This window comes from Leopardus geoffroyi, chromosome X, assembly GCF_018350155.1.
Source record: "Leopardus geoffroyi isolate Oge1 chromosome X, O.geoffroyi_Oge1_pat1.0, whole genome shotgun sequence".
NCBI classification, from domain to species: domain Eukaryota; kingdom Metazoa; phylum Chordata; class Mammalia; order Carnivora; family Felidae; genus Leopardus; species Leopardus geoffroyi.
Window position 1 is genome coordinate 84,919,206 of NC_059343.1, and position 21,985 is coordinate 84,941,190.

The 21,985-nt window shown below is 40.6% G+C and overlaps 1 protein-coding gene across 2 annotated transcripts; it reads left to right on the forward strand.

The window, feature by feature from the left end:
- The first annotated feature begins 288 nt into the window (after positions 1-288).
- PLP1 (proteolipid protein 1) lies at positions 289-16,380 on the forward strand. Of its 2 annotated transcripts, none has more exons than XM_045471240.1 (7): positions 289-454; positions 9,006-9,192; positions 9,991-10,252; positions 11,345-11,513; positions 12,049-12,122; positions 13,116-13,181; positions 14,289-16,380. In XM_045471240.1, the coding sequence occupies exons 1-7, from the start codon at positions 451-453 to the stop codon at positions 14,358-14,360; spliced, it is 834 nt and encodes a 277-aa protein (XP_045327196.1). In that variant the 5' UTR covers positions 289-450; the 3' UTR covers positions 14,361-16,380. The 2 variants fall into 2 exon arrangements, with proteins under 2 accessions (XP_045327196.1, XP_045327197.1); XM_045471241.1 differs by having other exon boundaries at positions 290-454; positions 9,991-10,147.
- Positions 16,381-21,985: the final 5,605 nt, after the last annotated feature.

The following is a 21,985-nucleotide window of genomic DNA, read 5'->3' on the forward strand; positions in this document are numbered from 1 at the left end:
ACCAAATAGACCCAAGCATCACTTGGAGGTTCCTAGGACCTCTTTTTGTTTCTACCCCCAAACCACATTCCAGATGCTCTGCATCAAAGTGAAATTCCTCACAGACAAGCCTTAGAGAAAAACTGAAAAACAGAAAATGAAACAATTGGTAGTGAAAGGCAGAAAGAGAAGATGGAGTTCTTAGAGAAGGGAGTATCCCTAAGGAGGTGGGGACAAGGGGAGGAGAAGGGGAGGAGGAGAGGAGGAGGAAAGCGGGGCCTGTCTCTTTAAGGGGGTTGGCTGTCAATCAGAAAGCCCTTTTCATTGCAGGAGAAGAGGACAAAGATACTCAGAAAAAAGTAAAGGACCTAAGAAGGAGACTGGAGAGACCAGGATCCTTCCAGCTGAACAAAGTCAGCCGCAAAGCAGACTAGCCAGCCGGCTACAATTTGGAGTCAGAGTTCCAAAGACATGGGTGAGTTTCAAAAACTTTAGCATGGAAGATTCAGGCAGGCACAGAAATTTGCAAGACAATTTCCAACTTTAAGGTTCGGGGTTTCCAATGGTTTCAATAAGCTGTGTTTTGGCACTTGTTGTCTTTAATTCCTTAGCACTCAATTAGGTTAACTCCTTTTCTGCTGTACTGAGAATGATGCTTTATTGCCCAAGAACTCCAGCAGCACGTGGAGAGTACCACAGGTCCTTGGAGAGAGTGCCCAGAGGGTTGGATATGGTCATGTGTCCTCTTACCCCCTCACTTCCCTCTACCTTCTCTTTTCACCGGTTCCTAGGCCCTGGTAATGACTGGGTCAGCTGACATCCCTGGTTCTTCTGGTGACAACTGAGTGTTGGCTAGCCTTCAGATGTATAAAATGACTGCTTGCTTGATATGAAATTTGGACCCCGTTTGACATCAGAAGGAAATTGGGGAGTTGAGCAAGATGGAACTCAGGCTTGGCTATGGCTGAGAAGGCCAATCTCGGGTTCAGGAAATGAAAATAAAGGCCTCAATGGATATGGGTAGGGTATGTGTGTGTGTGTGTGTGTGTGTGTGCACGTGTACATATATGGGTGATCATATCTAACTAATATCATAGACTTAGCCTTTCTGAGTGCATGATTCAGACTCTAAATCCCTCCAATGCTCCTATGACAAGAAAGCTGCTGGGACCTTACGGATCTTACTGACTTGGTTGAGTACTAGGGGCTTCTCCAAGTTGCATGAACAAAGAGAGAAGCTATCTGGTCTTTCATAGTGTCTACTTAGAGCAGGGTGTACAGAGCATGAAGGTCTTTGTCCACACAAGATGTCACAGAGATGTGTAGACATTGCTCACTCACATTTGGCAAAAGAAGAGTAGCAGCTTGAATACATCCTAAATGAAACAAGAATCAATTATTGTATGTATTCACCATCAAATATAGTACCCAGAAGACTATAGGAACATCCATAGAAAACGGTTTTCAATTATATTAAGCTGGTGTCAGCCTTTAGGTTGTTTCATCCTGAGAGAGCTTTTTGAAGCATGTATTCAACATGGATAATTAAGAGGGCAGGGCTAGAATCAACCAGGTTTGAATCCCATATCTGCCACTTATGAACTTCATGACCTTGGGTTGGTCACTGTGAATTATCACTTCATATTCTGGAAAATGGGGATAACAATAACTGCTTTGTCTACTTGCAGGGTCGTGAAAATCAAGTACTAATGTTGTGGATATCCTTTGAAAATGGGAAAGCTCTATAACAATTGTAAATAATGATAATACCATTTATTGTAAAATAATGCATGTATAAGCTGACTCTTAACTCTTTCCAAAGTGGTTTGGACTTTTTTTGTGTACACTTTGTGCACTTGGGTAAGAATCATTTGACCAGCTGAGTGTAGCCAGATGAGAGGTGAATGTTGGAGAAACTCAATTCCTACCCTTGGTAATATCAGGAACGCTACATAATGTTAGGGCAGCTGATTGGGTAGGTTGTGAATTAAAAAATGGAAAGGGAGTAAAGAATGATGCTAAATATTACTTCCTCAGAGGATGAAAGCCCTGAGGAAAAGGCAGGAACAAATGAGGTGACCACAGGGACAGTTTCCTATATCATGGAGGTTGGATGATTTCCTCCAGGGGAAATTGCCACAGATAAGGGCAAAGTTGAGGTTGTGTATTGGATCCCAGATCCTGGGGGTGGGCAATTCTTGGGCCAGGTGCACATAACAGAGTAGCCATTGAGTTTCCAATTATTCAATAACAAAGTATCTCAAGTACTTTATAAATAATAGACCATCTCTGTTTAATCACCTCCAGAAACAGGGAGCTCACTATGTTGACCAGATAGAATCCTATAGGATGGGAAACAAAGAAGAAGACTGAATTCAGTATTCTCTATACAAAAAGCTTATGGGGGAAATAACAGTTCATTAAACCTTTTCCCGACTTGGGAGGGGAATGTTCCAAATGAGTCTTTGGGATAACAATGGAAACAGAAAAGAGCTAAAGAGCAGTAGCTGATTGTTCCTTGCTCAGTAACACAATGCCATTTCTGAACAGCAAAACATTGGCTCCTGCAAGCCTGCTGTCTGAGAACAGTGGCTGTTACCTTGGTAACCAGACTGTGATGCTTCCCTCCAAAGGTGGCTCTTTGCCGAGCAGTAAGTATAGTTTTGGCTGGTGCAGACTAAGTGAGGGTAGCTCAGACAAGAAGTGTGGAAGCAGAGGAGGGGTCCAGTTTTACAGAATTCCTGAATACAAACTGAATCCCACCAGGATGGCAAGAATGCCACAAGACTGCCAAGAGCTAAAAAGAAACCAGATCCAAAACTGCACACTCACTTAATCTTCCTAGAGACACTGACTAAAATGATCATGGACAGCCTTCCCCACCCCATTGCTCACCTTAGCCTTGCAGAGCCAGAGGAGATCTTGGAGAGTTAGGCAGACTGAAAGGCCTGCTCTGCTTGGAGGAGCCTTTGCCCTGGTTCTGCACTATGAAAGCCAGAAGTTTACTCAACAGCCTGACAACTAGAACTAATCTTTCAAAGCTATGTGAGTAGTAATAAGGCCTAAGAACCCCCTGGGAGATGGGTGGGAGACATATAGTGTCTAAACCCATCAAGGCACTGGCACCCAGCCAGTGGCATCTTTTTCCCTGTTGCCTTTTTGTGTATTATCTTGAAACCCTGAAAACCATCCTCAAGGTATAGTTCTTGGTCTTGAAAGAAAGCAACTGTAGACATGCCATCCTTGCCTACAGAACTTCAGATCCAGAGAAGATGAAGTCAGGGCAGCAATATGGTCAAGAATAGTCACATCAGTCTGGAATGCAAACAGAGCAGGTTTCCCTTTCTTTCCCACTGTTAGGGCCTATCCAGTGTCAAACTTACCTCAAAAGTTCAACAAGTACCGATTGATTAATTCCTCCTTGGCTATTTGAAAATGGTCCTAAGGGTGATATCTCAGATCTGCACTTGCCTCTGAGCTCTCTGCTAGGCAGGATCTGGAAAAGAGTCAGTGATATCCCAAGTAGGAGAACAACATTCCCCAGATCAGCTTTACACTGCAACCAAGGAGAGAGGAAAAAAATGGTGAGAGACTGACATAAGGAATAAGGTATAGAAAATGTTATCTCCTTAGCTTATTGCTGGGTACTTTTTCACTTCTGCATAAGTGGGCAAAATGAAGAAAATGTATCAGGGACAGAGTTTAACAATCAAGGTTCTATTCCAACCTCCATATGTTTGGGCATAAATTGTCACGTGTGTGTGTGTGTGTGTGTGTGTGTGTGTGTGTGTGTGTGTTTGGGGAGGAGTAGGGAGTATAGGAAACAAGTTGGTTCAAATGCTGTTGTTATGGTAATAATAATATAATTTCTGTCCAAAGAAGAGGTTGAAATTCTTTTTTTATTTAACTTTATCCATATAACTCGACTATCCAGCAGGATTGAATTCCCATGCTCCAGTGGCTGCAGGGACCCTTTCAGCACTTGAATGTGGTATAGGTGCTGAGTTCATGTAGGGAAGATGAGATTATAGGCAGGGCTTTGTCTGACCAGGATAAGGCCAGAAGCAAAAGTCTTTGTCTCTGGCACCTCCTGATGATTGTTGTTTTACTCCTAGAACCCACCCGCTGATCCTCATCCATCCCCAGTACCAGTCACGGCTGCTCTAGCATCTTGGCCCTGTCAACCATTATAGGCCCCAGTCAAGGAGGCCTCTGTTCATGGAGTGAGGTTAGGGGTGGGTTCTGGGAGGAGGGTAAGAGTGTAGTGCAGATTAGAGACTTAGGGAGATGGGGCCAGTTTTTTGCTCAATGAGCCTGCCTGTTGTTTAGCTCTATTGTATAGGGTTCTTCTATCTTTCCCTTTGTCAGCTGGATTCAAGGGACAGGCTGAGAATTGTGCAAGGCACAATTGGTCTCTTTCTACCATCTCTTTCGATGAAAGCCCCTACTCTCTTCCCTTTGATGAGTTCCCAGATTCACACTGAATTTCCATCGTGGAGCTGGTCCTTGAGGCATTCCCAGGGCATAGGAAAGGAGAGAGGGCTTGGGAGCTCTTGGCTCCTGTTTAAAGAGACAGCATCAGGATCAACACAATCCTTTGGATGGACATGGATCTGGATAAGAGTAACAATGGTCCTGATGATCTTTGTTAGATTCCTCTGAAAAGCATTGGTGAGAAGGGTTTGAAGTTCAATCACAGATTGATTGGACTCATTTTGGAAGTTTGCAGATAAATCTAGCCAACAATGAGTATTTACCTTTTGCTTACATTTTGCCCAGAGCACTTGGTCGTATACATTTTAACACTAGGTTATAGATAGCTTTGGTCTTTGATTCACAGACACAAGTTTGTTCTCCCCAAGATTGAAATGTCATTGAAGAAAGGGACAAGGCTTTATAATTCCCATTTGTTTCTCACAGTGCCTAGCTTACTGCATATATGCTTAATAATTGTACTGAATCCACATCAAAAGAAATGAAAGGAAAACACTGGGAAAGGTATTTATTTTTCTCTATAACTTATCACCAAAGTCAGGCAGTTTAATCCAATTGAGTTGCACTGGGCAATGTTATTACTATACAGTTCTTTTATGTCAATTATACCATGTGAAAGTCTGTCTTTAGCCTGGAAACATGAGCATGTCTCTTGAGAGAGCCAAAGAACTTCTCCAGAATCCGTTATAGCCTTCCTAAATTAAACCAATACCCTTTCAACCATGAAAGGTACTGAAATGTAGAGCTTGTGGCTTCACACATTCCCAAGGATATTTCTTAGGCTGTAAAAAATCAAAGTGAACCCAGTGGAACTTTCTCAGAACATTATGATTGTCAACTACTATGATGAAGACACATTTTTTTTTTTTTTTGCATGTTCTGAGTTTTTCCCCTTCGGAATCCAAAAGTTGATTTTTTGCTTGGACGGATTGAATGAGATTCTTCCTTTCTGCTGAACTTAAATGGCATCAGAACCAACATTTCATTCTGATTACAAAGAAATTGACATGTAATGTGTATGCTGATATAGTTTAACTATGTAGAGCTCCAGAGTGATAGATTTATCTGGGGCCATTTATTTCCAACTCCACATTAAAGATTCATTAAAACCTATGTCCCTCTTGACCCTTGCTTTGAATGTCAGAGGAACAGAAAAGGGGTGCTAAGTTATTTGAGGTCTAAGAGAATAGAGGAAAAATGTATGTAAAAAAAAAAATTGTATCAGTTGATGATCCAGAGTTGCTTCCAAAGCTTAGTCCTTTATCATTCAGTAAAGATATTCCATAAGACACTCTGGTTATTTTTGGATGATTATCAAGGGATTTGATTCACTAAAGAGGATTTTTCCTTATCTTTACAACCCTGGTGGGGATATTAACTAAAACTTAGAGTGGATTCCCTGTTTGGCTAGCAAGAGTTCAAATTCTTTCATCCCTAATCACACCTGGACTGTTTAGCTTTTTCCAGGGTGAAAAAGCTGGGTGAGTGAGTGGCACAGGACAGTCACTTGCTAGGGTGGATGGCTGTCCTTACTCTGGGCTAAATAAACAGTTCTGCCATTCTTCCCTGGGTCTGACCCCCTTCCCCACCCCCAGGCCTGCAGGCCCCTGCAGAATACCAATGAGGTTCCTGAGATCTCAGGGAAAAACAAGGCTTCTTTGTCCAAGGGAGCTATGGAGGGCTCTGTCCAAGCCCTGACCCTGTGCTGGGGAGAGAGGGAACAGTGGGGTCACTGACCTTCCCCTCCCCCCATCCTCAGGCTTCAGAGACCTTCTTTACTAGAAGAGTCTAAGAGTTTGGGGGTGGGAAAGAGTTGGATAGACAGAGTAGGAAAACACTGTTTATTTCCAAGCTCCTTTTATTGACTTACAGGATGCATCTAGTATCTTAACCTGTTGAGAAAGAGGAAAATCAATTTTTCTAACAATGATCAATTTCATCTGCTGTGTCTTTCTTTCTGGTATATACATGTGTGCATGTGCACATTTGCATGCATGCATGCATGCGTGCACATGCACGTTCACACACACACACACACACACACACACACATACACACACCATGGGCCAGCTCTGATGAAACACTCTTCCCAAACATTATTGCAAAGTTCATACTAAGTAAACTCTGCCTCCATTTACAGCAGCACAGCTACAAATTGATTGCTTTTCATAGAGGCCAAATTTTCTGAAAGTCATTCTTCAGTTTTTGGAAAAGGATGAAAATTCAGTTCTGCCTCAAATGTTAGCTACTTACTCTGCTTGCTTCTGAAGTTCCTGAGCCTCATCTCTGGTGTCACATACCAGAATCTTTGAGGAAGAGGCTCTTTGAGGACCAAGGAAGGGTTGTCATTTTATGGGATGATGGGTAATAGGACTCACTCATTCTGTGGCTCTGAGAACAGAGATAAATGCCTTTACCTCAACTTTCCCATCAGAGATAATTTAGTCCTTCAAAATCTGTTCACATTGCATCAGCCATGCAAACCAACAGATGCTTAAGCACATAGGGCTAAAAAGAAACTACTAGTATTAAGAGGGTTGGGCAAAGGACTCCCCTAGTCCTTGCTACAATGGTATGGACAAGTGAGCTTTGAATAAAAATTCAAAAGTAGAAATTAGCACAATTTGCTTTCTTTTTATAAGGAGTTCCAAAGTACTTTTTCAAAAGCAGCTTCTCAGCACATCAGCTGTATATTTGTATATAATCCATATATATATATGATATATATATATATACAAAATAATTCATATATCATATATATTGTATGATATGTGAATAGATGTATAAAACCAGATAGCATATGTATGTGTATCTATATCTATATCTATATTGATATTGATATCGATATTGATATAGGTATAGATTTGGGATATGGCCAAGTGGCCAGAAGGAGCCATCCTTTCCTCATTTAGTCAGCCATTTACTTGACATTTGTTAAGTTTTGCTCCATGTGGCACTTAGAACATGGGGCTAGTACTTGGGGCACAGCTGTTCTCAGAGCCTATGACTTCTTGTGTGCCTTTCCTCTTTCTCAGCAACATTGGCATGGGGCCTGGGGTAACAGGTCTTGGGATCTCAGGGACTCTTAGCACTTTCAGACACCTGTGTTCCCAGGCTTTGGTGTGTTTTTGTCATGCCAGAAAGATGTTTCATGCTTTTCTGACTTTGTATAGAGTTTTTTTGTAGCTGTTTTGACAGAACTCCAGTGTAGGCTTGAGGGTGCAGACATTGGCCAAGCTGCAATATAGGGGGACAAATCAGTCATGCAAGGTGTTAAAAAATCATTAAGCTTGCATTTTTATTACTGTGAACAATAGCCACCCTCCCATTACTATCCCCTGCTCCCTGCCAATTTCCTCCTTCCCATTGGACTGCTGTCCACATAACATTCTAGATGATGAAGAAGCAAGCATTCCATGCAGCAAATACACACAGTATTCAGGAATATCAAGGAGCATGCAATTTCCAAAGTTTCTCCCACCTGGAATGCTCTCCAAGGCTCAAATCTTGTCTGACAATACCAATATCTCTGGCTTGCACCCATCCCTTCCTGGAACTCTTAGTTACCTTCTGTAACCATTTCCTTGGCTGTCTGAAATTGTTAGTTGAAAATATTAGATCTACCTACCTCATTATTCCTTAGTAAACAAAAGACTCTCGTATGGCACAGTCTATGTCTTATGTTTTCACATCCCACATAACACCTAGCACAATACTGGGAAAATAGTAAGTACTCCATAAGAGTTGATAAATGACTAAAACAAACAAATCAGAATGATAAGAAAAGAGAGGATGATTGCCTAATCTCCCTAGCATGCTACTTCAATGACTAATTATTATTAAAACATTTTTTAAATGTTTATTTGTTTTTGAGAGACAGAGTGCAAGTGGGGGAAGGGAAGAGAGAGAGGGAGACACAGAATTTGAAGCAGGCTTTGGGATCCAAGCTGTTGGCACAGAGCCTAACATGGGGCTTGAACTCGTGAACTGCGGGATCATGACCTGGGCTGAAGTCAGATGCTTAACAGACTGAGCCACCCAGGCGCCCCTTCAATGACTAATTATCAAACAAACAAACAAACACATACATTCTAGGAATTAAAAGTAAGGATTTATTTTCACAAGTAAACTGAGAGTTGCTGGAGGGGTGTTGGGTGGGGGATGGGCCAAATGGGTGATGGGCATTAAGGAGGGCACTTGTGATGAGCACTGGGTTTTTTATGTAAGTGCTGAATCACAAAATTCTACTTCTGAAATCATTATTACACTATATGTTAGCTATCTTGGATTTAAATAAAATTTAAAAATTAAAAAAAAAAAAAGTCCAAAAAAAGAGAATACAGCTAAGTAATGGTTTTGGGGTCAATCTCACATTCCAGAAGCCTAAAGCTCAGACTCTTCTGCTTTTGGAATCTGGGGTGACTACTCCATCTGTGCATGTGAGCATGGGCCTTGGCTTGTCTGACAAAGAAGTATGAGTGGCACAAGCTACACAGGGAACATACATGACTTTTCCCCTTCTTCTTCCTCAGGCTTGTTGGAGTGCTGTGCAAGATGTCTTGTAGGGGCCCCCTTTGCTTCCTTGGTGGCCACTGGATTGTGTTTCTTTGGGGTGGCACTGTTCTGTGGCTGTGGACATGAAGCACTCACTGGCACAGAAAAGCTAATTGAGACCTATTTCTCCAAAAACTACCAGGACTATGAGTATCTCATCAATGTGTAAGTACCTGTCCTACATGAACCCTTCTCTCTTTCTGTCTCTCCCTGGAGACATACAGGACTCATCAGTACCTTAATGATTAGTAGGGGATTAGTGTGGAGCCAGACAGGATTTCTGAGTTTTCCTTCTGTTTGCAGATTTCACCTATGCCTCATCTAAGGTCCTAAATGAGGGGAAGTGCCAAATTCAGAAATGGGAGGGTTGTCCGCTGGCCAGTCCACTTCTCATTGCCCCTTCACCCCCACCACACTTGCTTTGTCCCACATGTTCTAACTTCTGCCCATAGGCTTAACATTGACTCAGTTGGAGCCTCTACAGTGATAGGTATGGAGAACTCAGGGAAGGTCCAATGACTGGACAGATTGGGGCTGCTGCTCTTGGTTTGATATACCATTTGATTCTGCTCAGGCCCGCGTACTAAGACTTTCCTGTTCCTAGAGAATATTAGGCCCCTGTTCCTTCATCCATCCTCCTCCTGGTCTAGTTCGTCTCTTCTTTCTCCTACTGAAGGAATATCTCTGAAGGGTCAGGCCAAGGAGAATACAGTCCTAGTTCTTCAGGTCACAGGGTAAGCAAGGGGTGGGTGGAGGAGCATGTGCTATTGGCCAAACTCTTTGTCTTTCTTTACTTCAATAAAGATAAGGTGGAGAGGTTGAGGAGGAACCTAGTGATTTTCCTAAAGAATCCCTAGCCTTGTTTAGGTGCCCACTCAAGTGTCCACCTCACTTTTGCAAGAAGGGCCCTAACTGGGTCTTCAATAAGATTTCCTGATATGTTTTGTCTATATGTTAATGCAGGATCCATGCCTTCCAGTATGTCATCTATGGAACTGCCTCTTTCTTCTTCCTTTATGGGGCCCTCCTGCTGGCTGAGGGCTTCTACACCACCGGTGCAGTCAGGCAGATCTTTGGCGACTACAAGACCACCATCTGCGGCAAGGGCCTGAGCGCAACGGTAACAGGGGGCCAGAAGGGGAGGGGTTCCAGAGGCCAACATCAAGCTCATTCTTTGGAGCGGGTGTGTCATTGTTTGGGAAAATGGCTAGGACATCCCGACAAGGTGATCATCCTCAGGATTTTGTGGCAATAACAAGGGGTGGGGGACAATTGGGCGTGAGTCTGTGGCCTCATCCCCACCCAAGGCTGAGCTCTCTCTAGGGGCTTGGCTTTTGAGTGAGGAAGTGACGGCTACAGCCGAACGAGAAGGTCAGGAAGAACGTGGTGCCCAGCTGGCTTAGCCTCAACTTTCAAAAGTTCCCTAGAAAATTTCATCAAAAAAAAAAAAAAAAAAAGAAAGAAAGAAAAAGCATGAGTTTTGTGGACACTTCATACAATCAGACAATTTCTAAGACATCTGTTGGTATTCCTTTACTCTCCTCTTAGCGGGGACCACAACAAGATTAGATATGACTGCCTAACAGTCTAAGATGCTTCTCATGGAATTGAGATACAGGTGCTTGATCTGAGAGAGAGGGTGGATCATGGAAAAAAATAATTGACTCCAAGGAGGAATTCACAATATTCTGGGATTTTACTCTGTTGGAGGTCCCAGAGGGAACTAGCATAGATCTGCATTTTTAATGCTTCATCTTTGTCTGAGGACTATCCATGCTTCTACTGAGATACACATTGGTTTTCCATCTCTAGAGTTAAGATCCTTTGGGGGTTGACTATCTATGGATTATAGTGATGTCTTCTGTGGCCAGCAGTTGGCTTAGAAAGGTTTTTGTATCTGATATTTAAATCTCCTATTGGCTTTGCTCAATGACTAGGGATCAAAAGTCCTATGACGAGGAACATTTTCTAAGCTCAGCCTAAGGTTTGAGAAATGGCACGACTTTCTTTCAGGATCTGTTTTGATTTCTTTACACCTTATCTGCCAAAAAATCTCCTGAAGCCTCTCTAACCCAGGGATCCTCCTCACTCTAACCCCCACCCATTTCCCCCACCCTCCAACACACTTGGGGCCAGTTCTCTAGTAGATACTGCCAATGACAGTTGGCAGAGGTGCCCTGCTTACTAATTTCATTTGGTGGAGATCTCTGGAATCTGCTTTCATATCTGGCACATGCCATTCCAGGATCTCCTAGTTTGTGTTTCAACATCTCCAGGCTGATGCTGATTTCTAACCACCCCATTTCAATTGTTTTAGTTTGTGGGCATCACCTATGCCCTGACCGTTGTGTGGCTCCTGGTGTTTGCCTGCTCTGCTGTGCCTGTGTACATTTACTTCAACACCTGGACCACCTGCCAATCTATTGCCTTCCCCAGCAAGACCTCTGCCAGTATAGGCAGTCTCTGTGCTGATGCCAGAATGTATGGTAAGTTAGGATATGGGTGCTTTGTCTTCCTACCCCCTGTGAAAGCACTATATATTTTGTACTTTACTTAGAATAATGAGGATGGTAATTATAGGGGAAAATATTATGGATGCCTGGCTCTTAGTTTTTTAATCCTTCTCCACTGAAATTGTAGAGACTTCTTCCCTTGAAAGGGAACTTCTTTTGGAAGTGGTGGGAATTTTCTTGGCTGTTCACACTGCTCTAGCCTGGTTGACTGTTGTTCCCAACCCAGAAGCAGCACATTTCAAAGACAAAGACCAGATTACACAACTGTTCAGTACCACCTTCTTCCTCTTCTCCTCCCTCCCCCCACCACCTCCTCCTCCATCTCCTCCTCCTCCTTCACCTTCTTCTTCTTTGGCAAATCTTTACAAAATAAAGGGATTGTGATTGTTAGCAGGACCCAACTTTTCAGCCAGAATGATTAAGGATAGAAGAAGGGCCCTGAAAGAAAATCTTCATGGAGCCCCACAACTCCACAACTCACCCTGGTTGCCTTGTGTGTCTTATTCAGGTGTTCTACCATGGAATGCTTTCCCTGGCAAGGTGTGTGGCTCCAACCTTCTGTCCATCTGCAAAACAGCTGAGGTGAGTGGGCCATTTGAGTTATTTTACAATGGAATTGGCTAGTACCATACAAATTTCTACACAAGGCCTTCAATTTTAAAAACCACAACTTCTCTTTGCTGGATTTTGAGTGTAGCTCTTAAAACATCTATTTTCCCTAGAGCTGCATAGAAAGCTTTCCATTCCAAGACTTACTTCCTTAAAGGAGAAATTTGTAGCTTTAGGAAAAGATAGAGCTTACTGACGAAACCCCCAAATGAAAAATTTTATTCTTTTAGTTAAAAACCTTATCAAGAAAATGATTTGTGCATAGAGACACTCATAGGTTTTACAAAACACTTTCAGTTTGGAATCTTTCCATCTGTAATGAAAAATAAAAACAAAAAGTACATTTTAAAGGGAAAACACTGTATTGGGAATGGATATCATATACAAATGAGGCAAGGGAATAAAAGTAAATCTTGAGGAAGATGGCAGTAACTTTAAAAGTTAAAAAATTTGTGACTTTAAATTTTGGAATCCTGGATATAACTGTCGGGAACCAGTTGATTAAAATATTTTATGAGTATTCCGTGCTCTGGATGCTATGTGACTAGGTGTTGTGATGTATATTAAAGAACAGACCTGGGACACCTGGGTGGCTCAGTAGGTTGAGTGTCTGACTTCGGCTCAGGTCATGATCTCACAGCTCGTGAGTTCCAGCCCCACATCGGGCTCTGTGCTGACAGCTCAGAGCCTGAAGCCTGCTTCAGATTCTGTGTCTCCCTCTCTCTCTACCCCTCCCCTGCTCACACTCTGTCTCTGTCTCTCTGTCTCTCTCTCAAAAATAAATAAATGTTAAAAATTAAAAAAAAAAAGAACAGGAGGCCTATACTCAAAGAAGTGGCAATTTAGTTATAGATGCAGAATTAGCACAAAGATGTTAACATATTTAGAAAGCTGCATTCATGATTTACAGAAGAACATATTTTTGCGGTTGCAAGAAACTTTTCTCCCTTTTGCATTTTCTTGCAGTTCCAAATGACCTTCCACCTGTTTATTGCTGCATTTGTGGGAGCTGCAGCCACACTGGTTTCCCTGGTGAGTTGTCTGAATGATCTAAGCAAATAAATGGTCCTGGGATAGCTTGGGTACAGCCATACTGAAAGGCAAAAAGATAGATTCCTAACCTTGAAATGCTGGAGAGAAGCTCCTGGGAAGAGACAAAAAAAGGTATAGACTATGAACTTCTACTTTGGGTTACCAAAGTTGAAAAACTTCAGAAATTAGACAGGAACAAGCAAAGTGGTGTGAGGAAATAAGGTAAGAGATTAATAGTCAGAAATGATATTTAGCATTTACAGAGCATGTAATATTTCCAAGTACTTTGCAATCATAAATTGCAGTTAATTCTCAACACACCCTGGTCAGATGAGTGACAAGAACATTGATATATTACTAAACATGATTTTCCAAAGCCTGGAATTCTATATGCTGTAAATATGAATCCACCTTGGGCACTCTCCAAAGGATTTAGGTACTCTCCTAAAAATACTGGGAGGACCTTCTAACATTATTAAAACTGTTATTACTATAATGTGATTCTATGCCCCAGGTCCTGCTGATGGTGTTACAGTGCAGTGTCAATGGAGTGCATTCATTGTTCAGATTAAAAACCTAGGGCACTGAAGGGTGAGGAATTTATCTGTAGTCATTAAATAAGTAGTGACTGTTCAAGGATGAGCTTGCAAACCCCCTGGCTTCTACTGCTGAGGCTTTTATACAAACTTGAGTTGTTCCTCATTCTGTAATAGATTAAACAGGGAGGATTGTACTGCATGTTGTGGCTGTGTGTCTGCAGCAAGCAGCCTGTGACTCCAGATCACTCAGACATGTGGATAGCATGATGGCAGAGCCCATGCATTGTTCACTTTATTGAGGAAAATCCAGTGCCAGGCTTAACATAGGTCAAAAAAGTCCTTGTTGAGTTGATTCTCTGGGCCTGAGCCATTAGAAGGAGATGTCTCAGAGAAGACTTCTAGTCAAGTATGTAGGACAAAAGCCTGAGACATGCTGCTTTTCACAGATAAGGGGTTTTTCTTTTATTTAACTGTTTTTATTTCTATCTTTCCTCATTCCCAAAAAGCTTTAGAGGAGGGAGAGCTTTCTTTTCTACTCTCACTTGCATTTTCTCTTCTGTTCTTACAGCTCACCTTCATGATTGCTGCCACTTACAACTTTGCCGTCCTTAAACTCATGGGCCGAGGCACCAAGTTCTGATCTCCTGTAGAAATTTCCCTTTCTCTAATAGCAAGGCTCTAACCACACAGCCTACGATGCTTCATCTCCCATGTTAACTCTTTGCCTTTGCCACTGACTGGCCCTCTTACTTGATGAGTGTAACAAGAAAGGAGAGTCTTGTGGTGATTAATGTCTCTCTATGGACTCTCCCCTCTTATGTACCTCTTTTAGTCATTTTGCTTCACAGCTGGTTCCTGCTAGAAATGGGAAATTCTTCAGATGGTGACTCCCCAACTGCAAGTCACAAAGAAATGGAGGCTGTAATTCAATTTTCAAGCATCTCCTGAGGACCAGGAAGTGTTTTCTTCTCACAGGGCACTTCCACCGATGGAAACAAAGTGGAAAGAAAGATACTCAGGTAGAGAGAAGGGATGTACCTGGTCCCTTTGACACCTATCAGGGCCAAATACATTCTCCTTGGTGTACGAAACAAAGAACCTACTTCTGTCTCCCTCTTACCACTGAAGATAGAAGAAAAAAAAATGCAGTCAAAACAATAGGAGCATTTGCCCAAATCTACCTATTGCAGCTGGGAGAAAAGGGTCAAAGCAAGGATCTTTCACCCATAGAAAGAGAGCACTGACCCTGATGGCGATGGACTATTTAAGCCCTAACTCAGCCAACTTACTTATAGCATAAGGGAGCGTAGTGTCTGTGTAGCCCAAGGGGGCACTTGGCCTTACACCTTATTAGAGAAGAGAGGCAAGGTGTTGTCAGCATCTTCTCACTCCCTTCTCCTTGATAACAACTACCATGACAACCCTTTGGTTTCCAAGGAGCTGAGAACAGAGAGAACCTAGCTCATATGAAATAAAAAGACTGACCAAAGGAGCAGCAGTTGTTAGTGGCTAACGGTGTAAACTGAGCTAGCCCTCTGGTAGACACAGGATAGCTAACTCTTCAGATAGCGTGTCTTTTTTCTGTTGATTAGTTGTATACTCTGGCCTCTGTCATATCTTCACAATGGTGCTCTTTTCATGGGGTATTATCCATTCAGTAATAGAGGATAATTAGAAGATCTTGATTTGTTTCAGAATGATGCATATTTCACATTTTCCAATTTGTTTATCACTTTTTTTGGGTTGTACCAGAAAGGTCTAGGAAATGATTCTTTGATTATGATTCTTTAACAGATGAACATTGAACATTAAACATTGCAAATAATATTTAAAATTGGCTAGTCCCATGCATCTACTAGATTTTCTCCAAATTATTCTGCTCTTGGTCGAAACAGATTTGGTGAATTTGAACCTCAATTTGAATAACTTATTTGATTGTTCTTTTTATGCTAGTGGGGGGTGATTTGATTTAGCAGTGTTACCTTGGTGTGTAAAGAGTCAGGTTTAACATACAGGTTATTCTCTTAGTATAGATTATATAACCAAATGCCTTAGCCATCAGGCTCCATGGAAATGGAAATATGGAAAGAGTTTGAAACTTGAATATCTCCCAGGTTTCAGGCTTCTCTTTCTGTGTTTGTTAACTTTGGGTTAAAAAAGAAAAGGCTGAGTGGTCTTTATCGAAAGAAAGATTTTATGGATATTACTGTAGATGGCTCTTTTGTTTTAAAGAGCTACTTTGTTTTCCCTCCTCCAAAGTGGTTTCAGCAACGTTTAAGGAGATGTAAGATATTTACAAAAATATACTTAATATTTGTCTTCAGACCAGTATACAAGATAAGCTTCAAGGCTGCATAGAAGGAGGAGATGGAAAAGATTCTGTGAGAAACCAATCAAGATCAAGGAAAGTGAAGTAATCCATATCTTGTGTTTTGTTTTGATTTAATAACATAACAAATAACCAACCCTTCCCTGAAAATCTCCCATGCATACATACACACATATACACACATGAAGAGAGTTAACTGAAAGTGTTTCCTTCATTTCTGATATAGAATTTCAATTTAACACACATAAAGGATAAACTTTTAGGAACTTATCTTACAAAATGTATTTTATAAAATTAAAGAAAAATAAAATTAAGAATGTTCTCAATCAAACATCGTGTCCTTTGAATTAATTATTTTGTTTAACCCCACAATAGAAACTCGAATAATTAGACCTTTATTGTGCTGTGTTCAAGAAGCTCATTTATTTTTCAGGTCACCCAAGTGATTCTCACAACAATTTTCTGAAATATAGAATAGATAAATCACTACTGTTTTTATAGCTTGAAACAGAGTCTAAGTAAACCCAGTAGGCACATATCTCAGCTTGGACTAGAACTCAGGTGGGCTTTTTTGTTTTTTGTTTTTGTTTGTTTGTTTGTTTGTTTTTGTAGAGTTCAGGTCTTAATGTGTGAGAACTTCTAGTCAAATATATACAGCAAAAGCCTATATGCTTGGACACACCTGTCTTAAGGTTTTTTTTTTTTTTCTTCTAGAAGTGGGGTTTCAGAGTGTTTTGTTCATTCAGGTTGAAATATGGTTACTTCTTTAATATGATAGTGGTGCCCCAGCCCTGGTGTGTTGAGGATTAAGTTATTCTTACTTTCTCTTTCAATTGTTTGGATGTTCAGTGGTTCATACATGAATAGTGCTTAGTTTTATCTGAAAAGTACTGGATAAAAGGTTTAAGGTAGGGGCAGAGCAGATATGGTAAGGACAATGTAAATTTAAACAGTCTGTGGCAGGGCACTATTAAAGTAAATTAGTGACACCTACTACCTTGAATGGCCAGTCCACTCACTAGCCCAAATAGCATTTAATCCTTTTTACAACCCTAGGCTAGAATATGGCATTCTTGGACAGCACTCTAATGATCAGCTTAAAGAAAGTGGCCTTAAAATTAGCTGCAGATTCATTGTTCCATAGTTGCATCTGGCAATGAGCATGACTGTAGAGAAAGGCGACTTTACCTGGAGGCAACAAGTTAGTCATCAGTTAAGGAGCTCCAATCGAATAGTAGTTTCAATTTAATCTCCTGATTTCTGCTTCACCACAATTAATATTCCACAAGCAAGTCTAGTTGGATGACTTTAAGACAAAAACCATAAAAATATGACAAAGACTTATTTTTAGACCCTGGCAAAACAAGGACACAGCACCATATTTTGAAGAGTTGATTCAGGGTGCTATAGAGTGAATGTATTTTTGCCTCAGAGCTGCAGAAAGCCAGTTCCCGAGAAAGCCATGTTCTCCATCTGCCCTTATTTGGCTCTGCCCTCTGGGACTGATCTATAGATGGAGTTTCCAGGCTCTCAGAAGCTAAGAGCATCTCCAGTCTATCAATTGAGCCCATTGTTCTTAGCTCTCCCACACACCATAAACCTCCTTTCTCTGAGCTGAAAGAGCTCTCTTTGTGCTTAAATCAGCCAAAGATCAAGATGCAGCTGTATAAACAAGAAACATTTTCTTACAGTGTCAGTTGTATTGCTTGTCCTATCTTCAGGGTGAGTACTGAGTGCAGTTATTCAGGGTTTAGATACTGCAGCTCTGGCCAGAACAACATTTGTTCATTCATTAATTCAGGCTATTAACATTTATTGAGCACCTACTAAGCTTTGTGCTAACTCCTGGGAATGCCATGTTTGGGGGTGGTATGGGTAGAAAAGTGATAAATATAATGATCTTACGTTCAGAGATCTCAGCCTCAATCATAGCAGAGAGGTCTTCCAGGGTGAAATGGAGTGGAGGCAGGGAGCATGCAAGAAGTAATCTGACTGGCTGACTGCAATAGGAATCTGAATTCTCCCCTCAGTATGTGGGTGAGGTGGTGGTTAAGGGCCATGACTTCACGTGGCTCTGGTTTTCTAAGGCCTTGGTAAAACAAAACTTCAATTTAGAATCCTAACAACTTGTGACTCGCTCTCTCCATGTCACTCTGCTTCTGACCTTACATGTGACAGTATTTATGCATACACTGTCACAATGCATGTGCATGCTTCCACCCACTCAGGCATCTGGGGAGTCAGAGGGCACATGGATCTGGATTTATATAAACACAGGCTATTCAGCATGTCTTTTCCTTTTCATCCAGGCTGAATCTGAGAAGTCATGGAAGAGCAGTATAAGATACAAGGCCCTTCTCTCTGAATTTCCTTACTATGAGCACAGATAATGTGTCTATTTTGACATTAACCGTTAGCTTGATGAAAATTAAGTAATAAATGGAAGAAATATTTATTATTACACTTAAAACGATTAATGCTTGGCCTTTTTCTACATTGATACACAGGTAAGGAATTCAAGTCAATATAAACTGGGAACATTTTCCTCGTTCACTTTGAAACAATAAACCATGCTTTTCTAAATTTTTGTTGTCCTCTAAAGTTTGGTGTCTGTGTATTCCTGCTGTGGTACTCCTTCAATTGGTCTAATTTATTCCAAAGGAAAGAAAAATAAGATAAAGAAATGAGTATTTTCAAGATTATGAAATAACCAAAATAAATACAACATTAAAATCTTATTCAAAATTTTAACATATATTTATTTAACAAGTTCTCTGTGCCAAGTGTTATGCTAGCTGTTGGTAATACAGCAGTGAATAAAATAGGTTGTCTTTGCCCTTATAGAATTCAACTCAAAGACAAAAAAGGGTTAGAGAGGGAAATAGGATTTGTGGTAAAGAATGAGACGAACATCCTTTAACAGAAAAGGTGGAAAACAGAATCAGGGAGAATCTTGTACAGTCCCCTTAGAAACAAAGGGTCAAGTAAAAGAAGGTGTAGGCATGCAAGTCTGTATCTAGAGAAAGAGTGCTGACATGCTATGATATTTAGGGTTGAAAAATGTTAAATGGCCTTGTACTGTTTCGCTGACCAACATGGACAGTAAGCCAGCTCTAGGCTCCAAAGAACTAGCTTCGTGGATACTCCATGTGTTATGTGAAACTCTGCCTTTCAAACATGAAAGGGGAAAACCACAAAGCTGGATTCTGAGGGTTACAATAGTAAAATCAAACAAACCAGCTGATATTTGAAAATGTGTAGATGGCTCTAATTCTATTTGATGACTTGAGATCACATGTAGAGTGGCTTAAAAAAAGAAGGGAAATGGGGGCGCCTGGGTGGCTCAGTCAGTTGAATGTCCGACTTTGGCTTAGGTCATGATCTCACGGTATGAGTTCGAGTCGCACGTTGGGCTCTGTGCTGACACCTCGAAGCCTGGAGCTTACTTTGGATTCTGTGTCCCCCTCTCTCTCTGCCCTTCCCCTGCTCACACTGTCTCTCTTAAAAATAAACATTAAAAAAAAGAAGGGAGATATAGCTCTTGCAATCAAATCTCCCTTCCATGATCCCAAACATACCAGACATGAATTTGCCAAAGTTTCATTTGATTTAAAATCTTAAATCAGTCCTCATTAACAAAAAATAAATGTGAATGGAAACATAAGCATTCTCCTATATGTACATGATGTTATTACAAGCTAGGAGTATTTTACTAAACAAATAGCTCAGCTAATTATTGTTAGAAAAAAAGCCTACATTTTTCCTAAAACCAGATTTGCTATTTTCAGTACATGTTTCCAACTTCTTGTTGGTGAATAGTGTAAATAATTCCATAGAGAAAGTACCACAGGATATATTCTGCGACTGGTTTATCTGGGTGGACACACAAATAAATTACATTTCTCAAAGACAGGTGGTTTATGAGTTTTTACTGAGTGTGTGTGTGTGTGTGTGTGTGTGTGTGTGTGTTTTGCTGTTGTTTGTTTTTAGTAGCTAAGGTGGTTACAGATACTTTAAAATATTTCCAGGTTGAAAAAAAATTTAGATGTCATGCTTTATGACATGGGGGTTTGATGACCTATTTGTCTCAGTGGTGAAGAAGACCCAGAATAACTGAAAAAAAGTCTTGGTCCAGTCCACAAGCAGCCCCACCTCCAATGATAACAGTGATACTTTATTGAGCTTTCCACAAAGTACAGTACTTCAGACATCTTATCTCACTGAATCCTCACACTGAGTCCTCTGAGGCTGAGGCAACTATCATCCCTCAGTTCCAGGCTGGAACACGTTCCATTATTGGTCACATCAGTTTTAATTTGAGGATGTCAATATTATCCCACTTCAACTGGCTGCTAAAGCTGTAGACATGAGTTGCATCCAGGTGTTTGACAGGGAGCAGAACCTAAGTCACTGTAGCGCAGTCCCTACCAGAAAGTCCACTAAGAGAAGTGGTAGTTCCAAAGGATAACCTGAAGGGAGTTTAGTCTATTCCTAGTCATCTCCAAACATCTCTGATGGTGCAACCCTATAGTAAAACATGTTAGAACCCACACATCTGCCCCATACTTCTCAAAGTGTAGTCTGAGGACAAGTGACATCAGGATCTCCTGGGAACTCATTAGAAATGCATACCCAGACCCTTCCCTAGAATTACTGAATCAGACATTACACTTTAATAATATCCCAGGATGATCTACATGCACATTAAAATTTGAGATGTTTTGTATGTAATTACATATAAATGTATTAAAACGTGTAGTACATTTATATTTAAAAATTAATGTTATATTCATTTACTGCTCTACTAATGTATGCATTATAAATCTTGCAAAATGGAACATTTAAAATTATAAGATGGGATAAACATAATAATATTTTTAAATAAATTTATTTTACTTGATTATGTACAAATTTATCTTTTATTTGAAACATTGTTTTAAATATTTTTGTAACAACATTATGACAGACTATGACTCATTAATTTTGAAATGATGGTTTAATATTTTGAAATACTGAGTTCATTTTAAACCAGTGTTTGTATCTAATGGATGTCATAGCTGAAAATGATACCTCACAAAGATTCATAGATCTAAATGGCTGCAATATGACATTAGCTGTGCTTAGCAAAGCACGCTACTTTCTGGTCTCACTCTGCAGTTATGCAAAACTTTTTGTTAAGATTTGGCTATTAAATTTCCACCCTCCCTGACAGCAATCAGTGGCTCTTGCCTGCTACAATATTTTTACACATGAGCCCAAATTATTGGAATAGAATGTTTTAGACAAATTTTAGATGTCCCATTACCTTCTTTTCTTACAACTGGGCAAATGGGTGTCACACGCAGTGCTCAGCAGCAAAATCCTAAGATGAAGGAAACATTCTCAAATATTTGTTTTCAAAATGTTCTCTCTATGGTAATTTCTTTGAAAAGCACTTGCTTTTCTCATTCATTGTGAAAAAGGCATCATTCCTTGACAAATAAACTGATTACATCAGAGTCTAACATTATGTTAGATATAAACAAAAAAATTTCGTTCTTATATTAAGATAAAAAATTAATGTAAATACCAGTGCTAATTGATCATGTTGCAGTTTCATACATGGCATGTTAGAGACCATACTGAGTAGCAGTTTTTCCAAAGCATTTTGAGTATGAGAATCTCTTTCCAAGTTAAAAATTTTCTCAATTTTCCACCACGGTAGTAGCTGTACTTTTTGTATTCATTGGTTGAGAAAACATTTAAAATCGAGAGAGACCTGGGACAATGGTGGCATAGGAGGACACTGGGCTCACCTCCTCCTGCTGATTGCTTAGATTCCACCCACAACTGCCTAAATAACCCGGAAAACCACGAGAAGACTAGCAGAACAGACTCTGCAGAGCCAAGTGTAAACAAGAGGCCCACGGAAGAGGGTAGGAAGGGCAGAGAGGTGG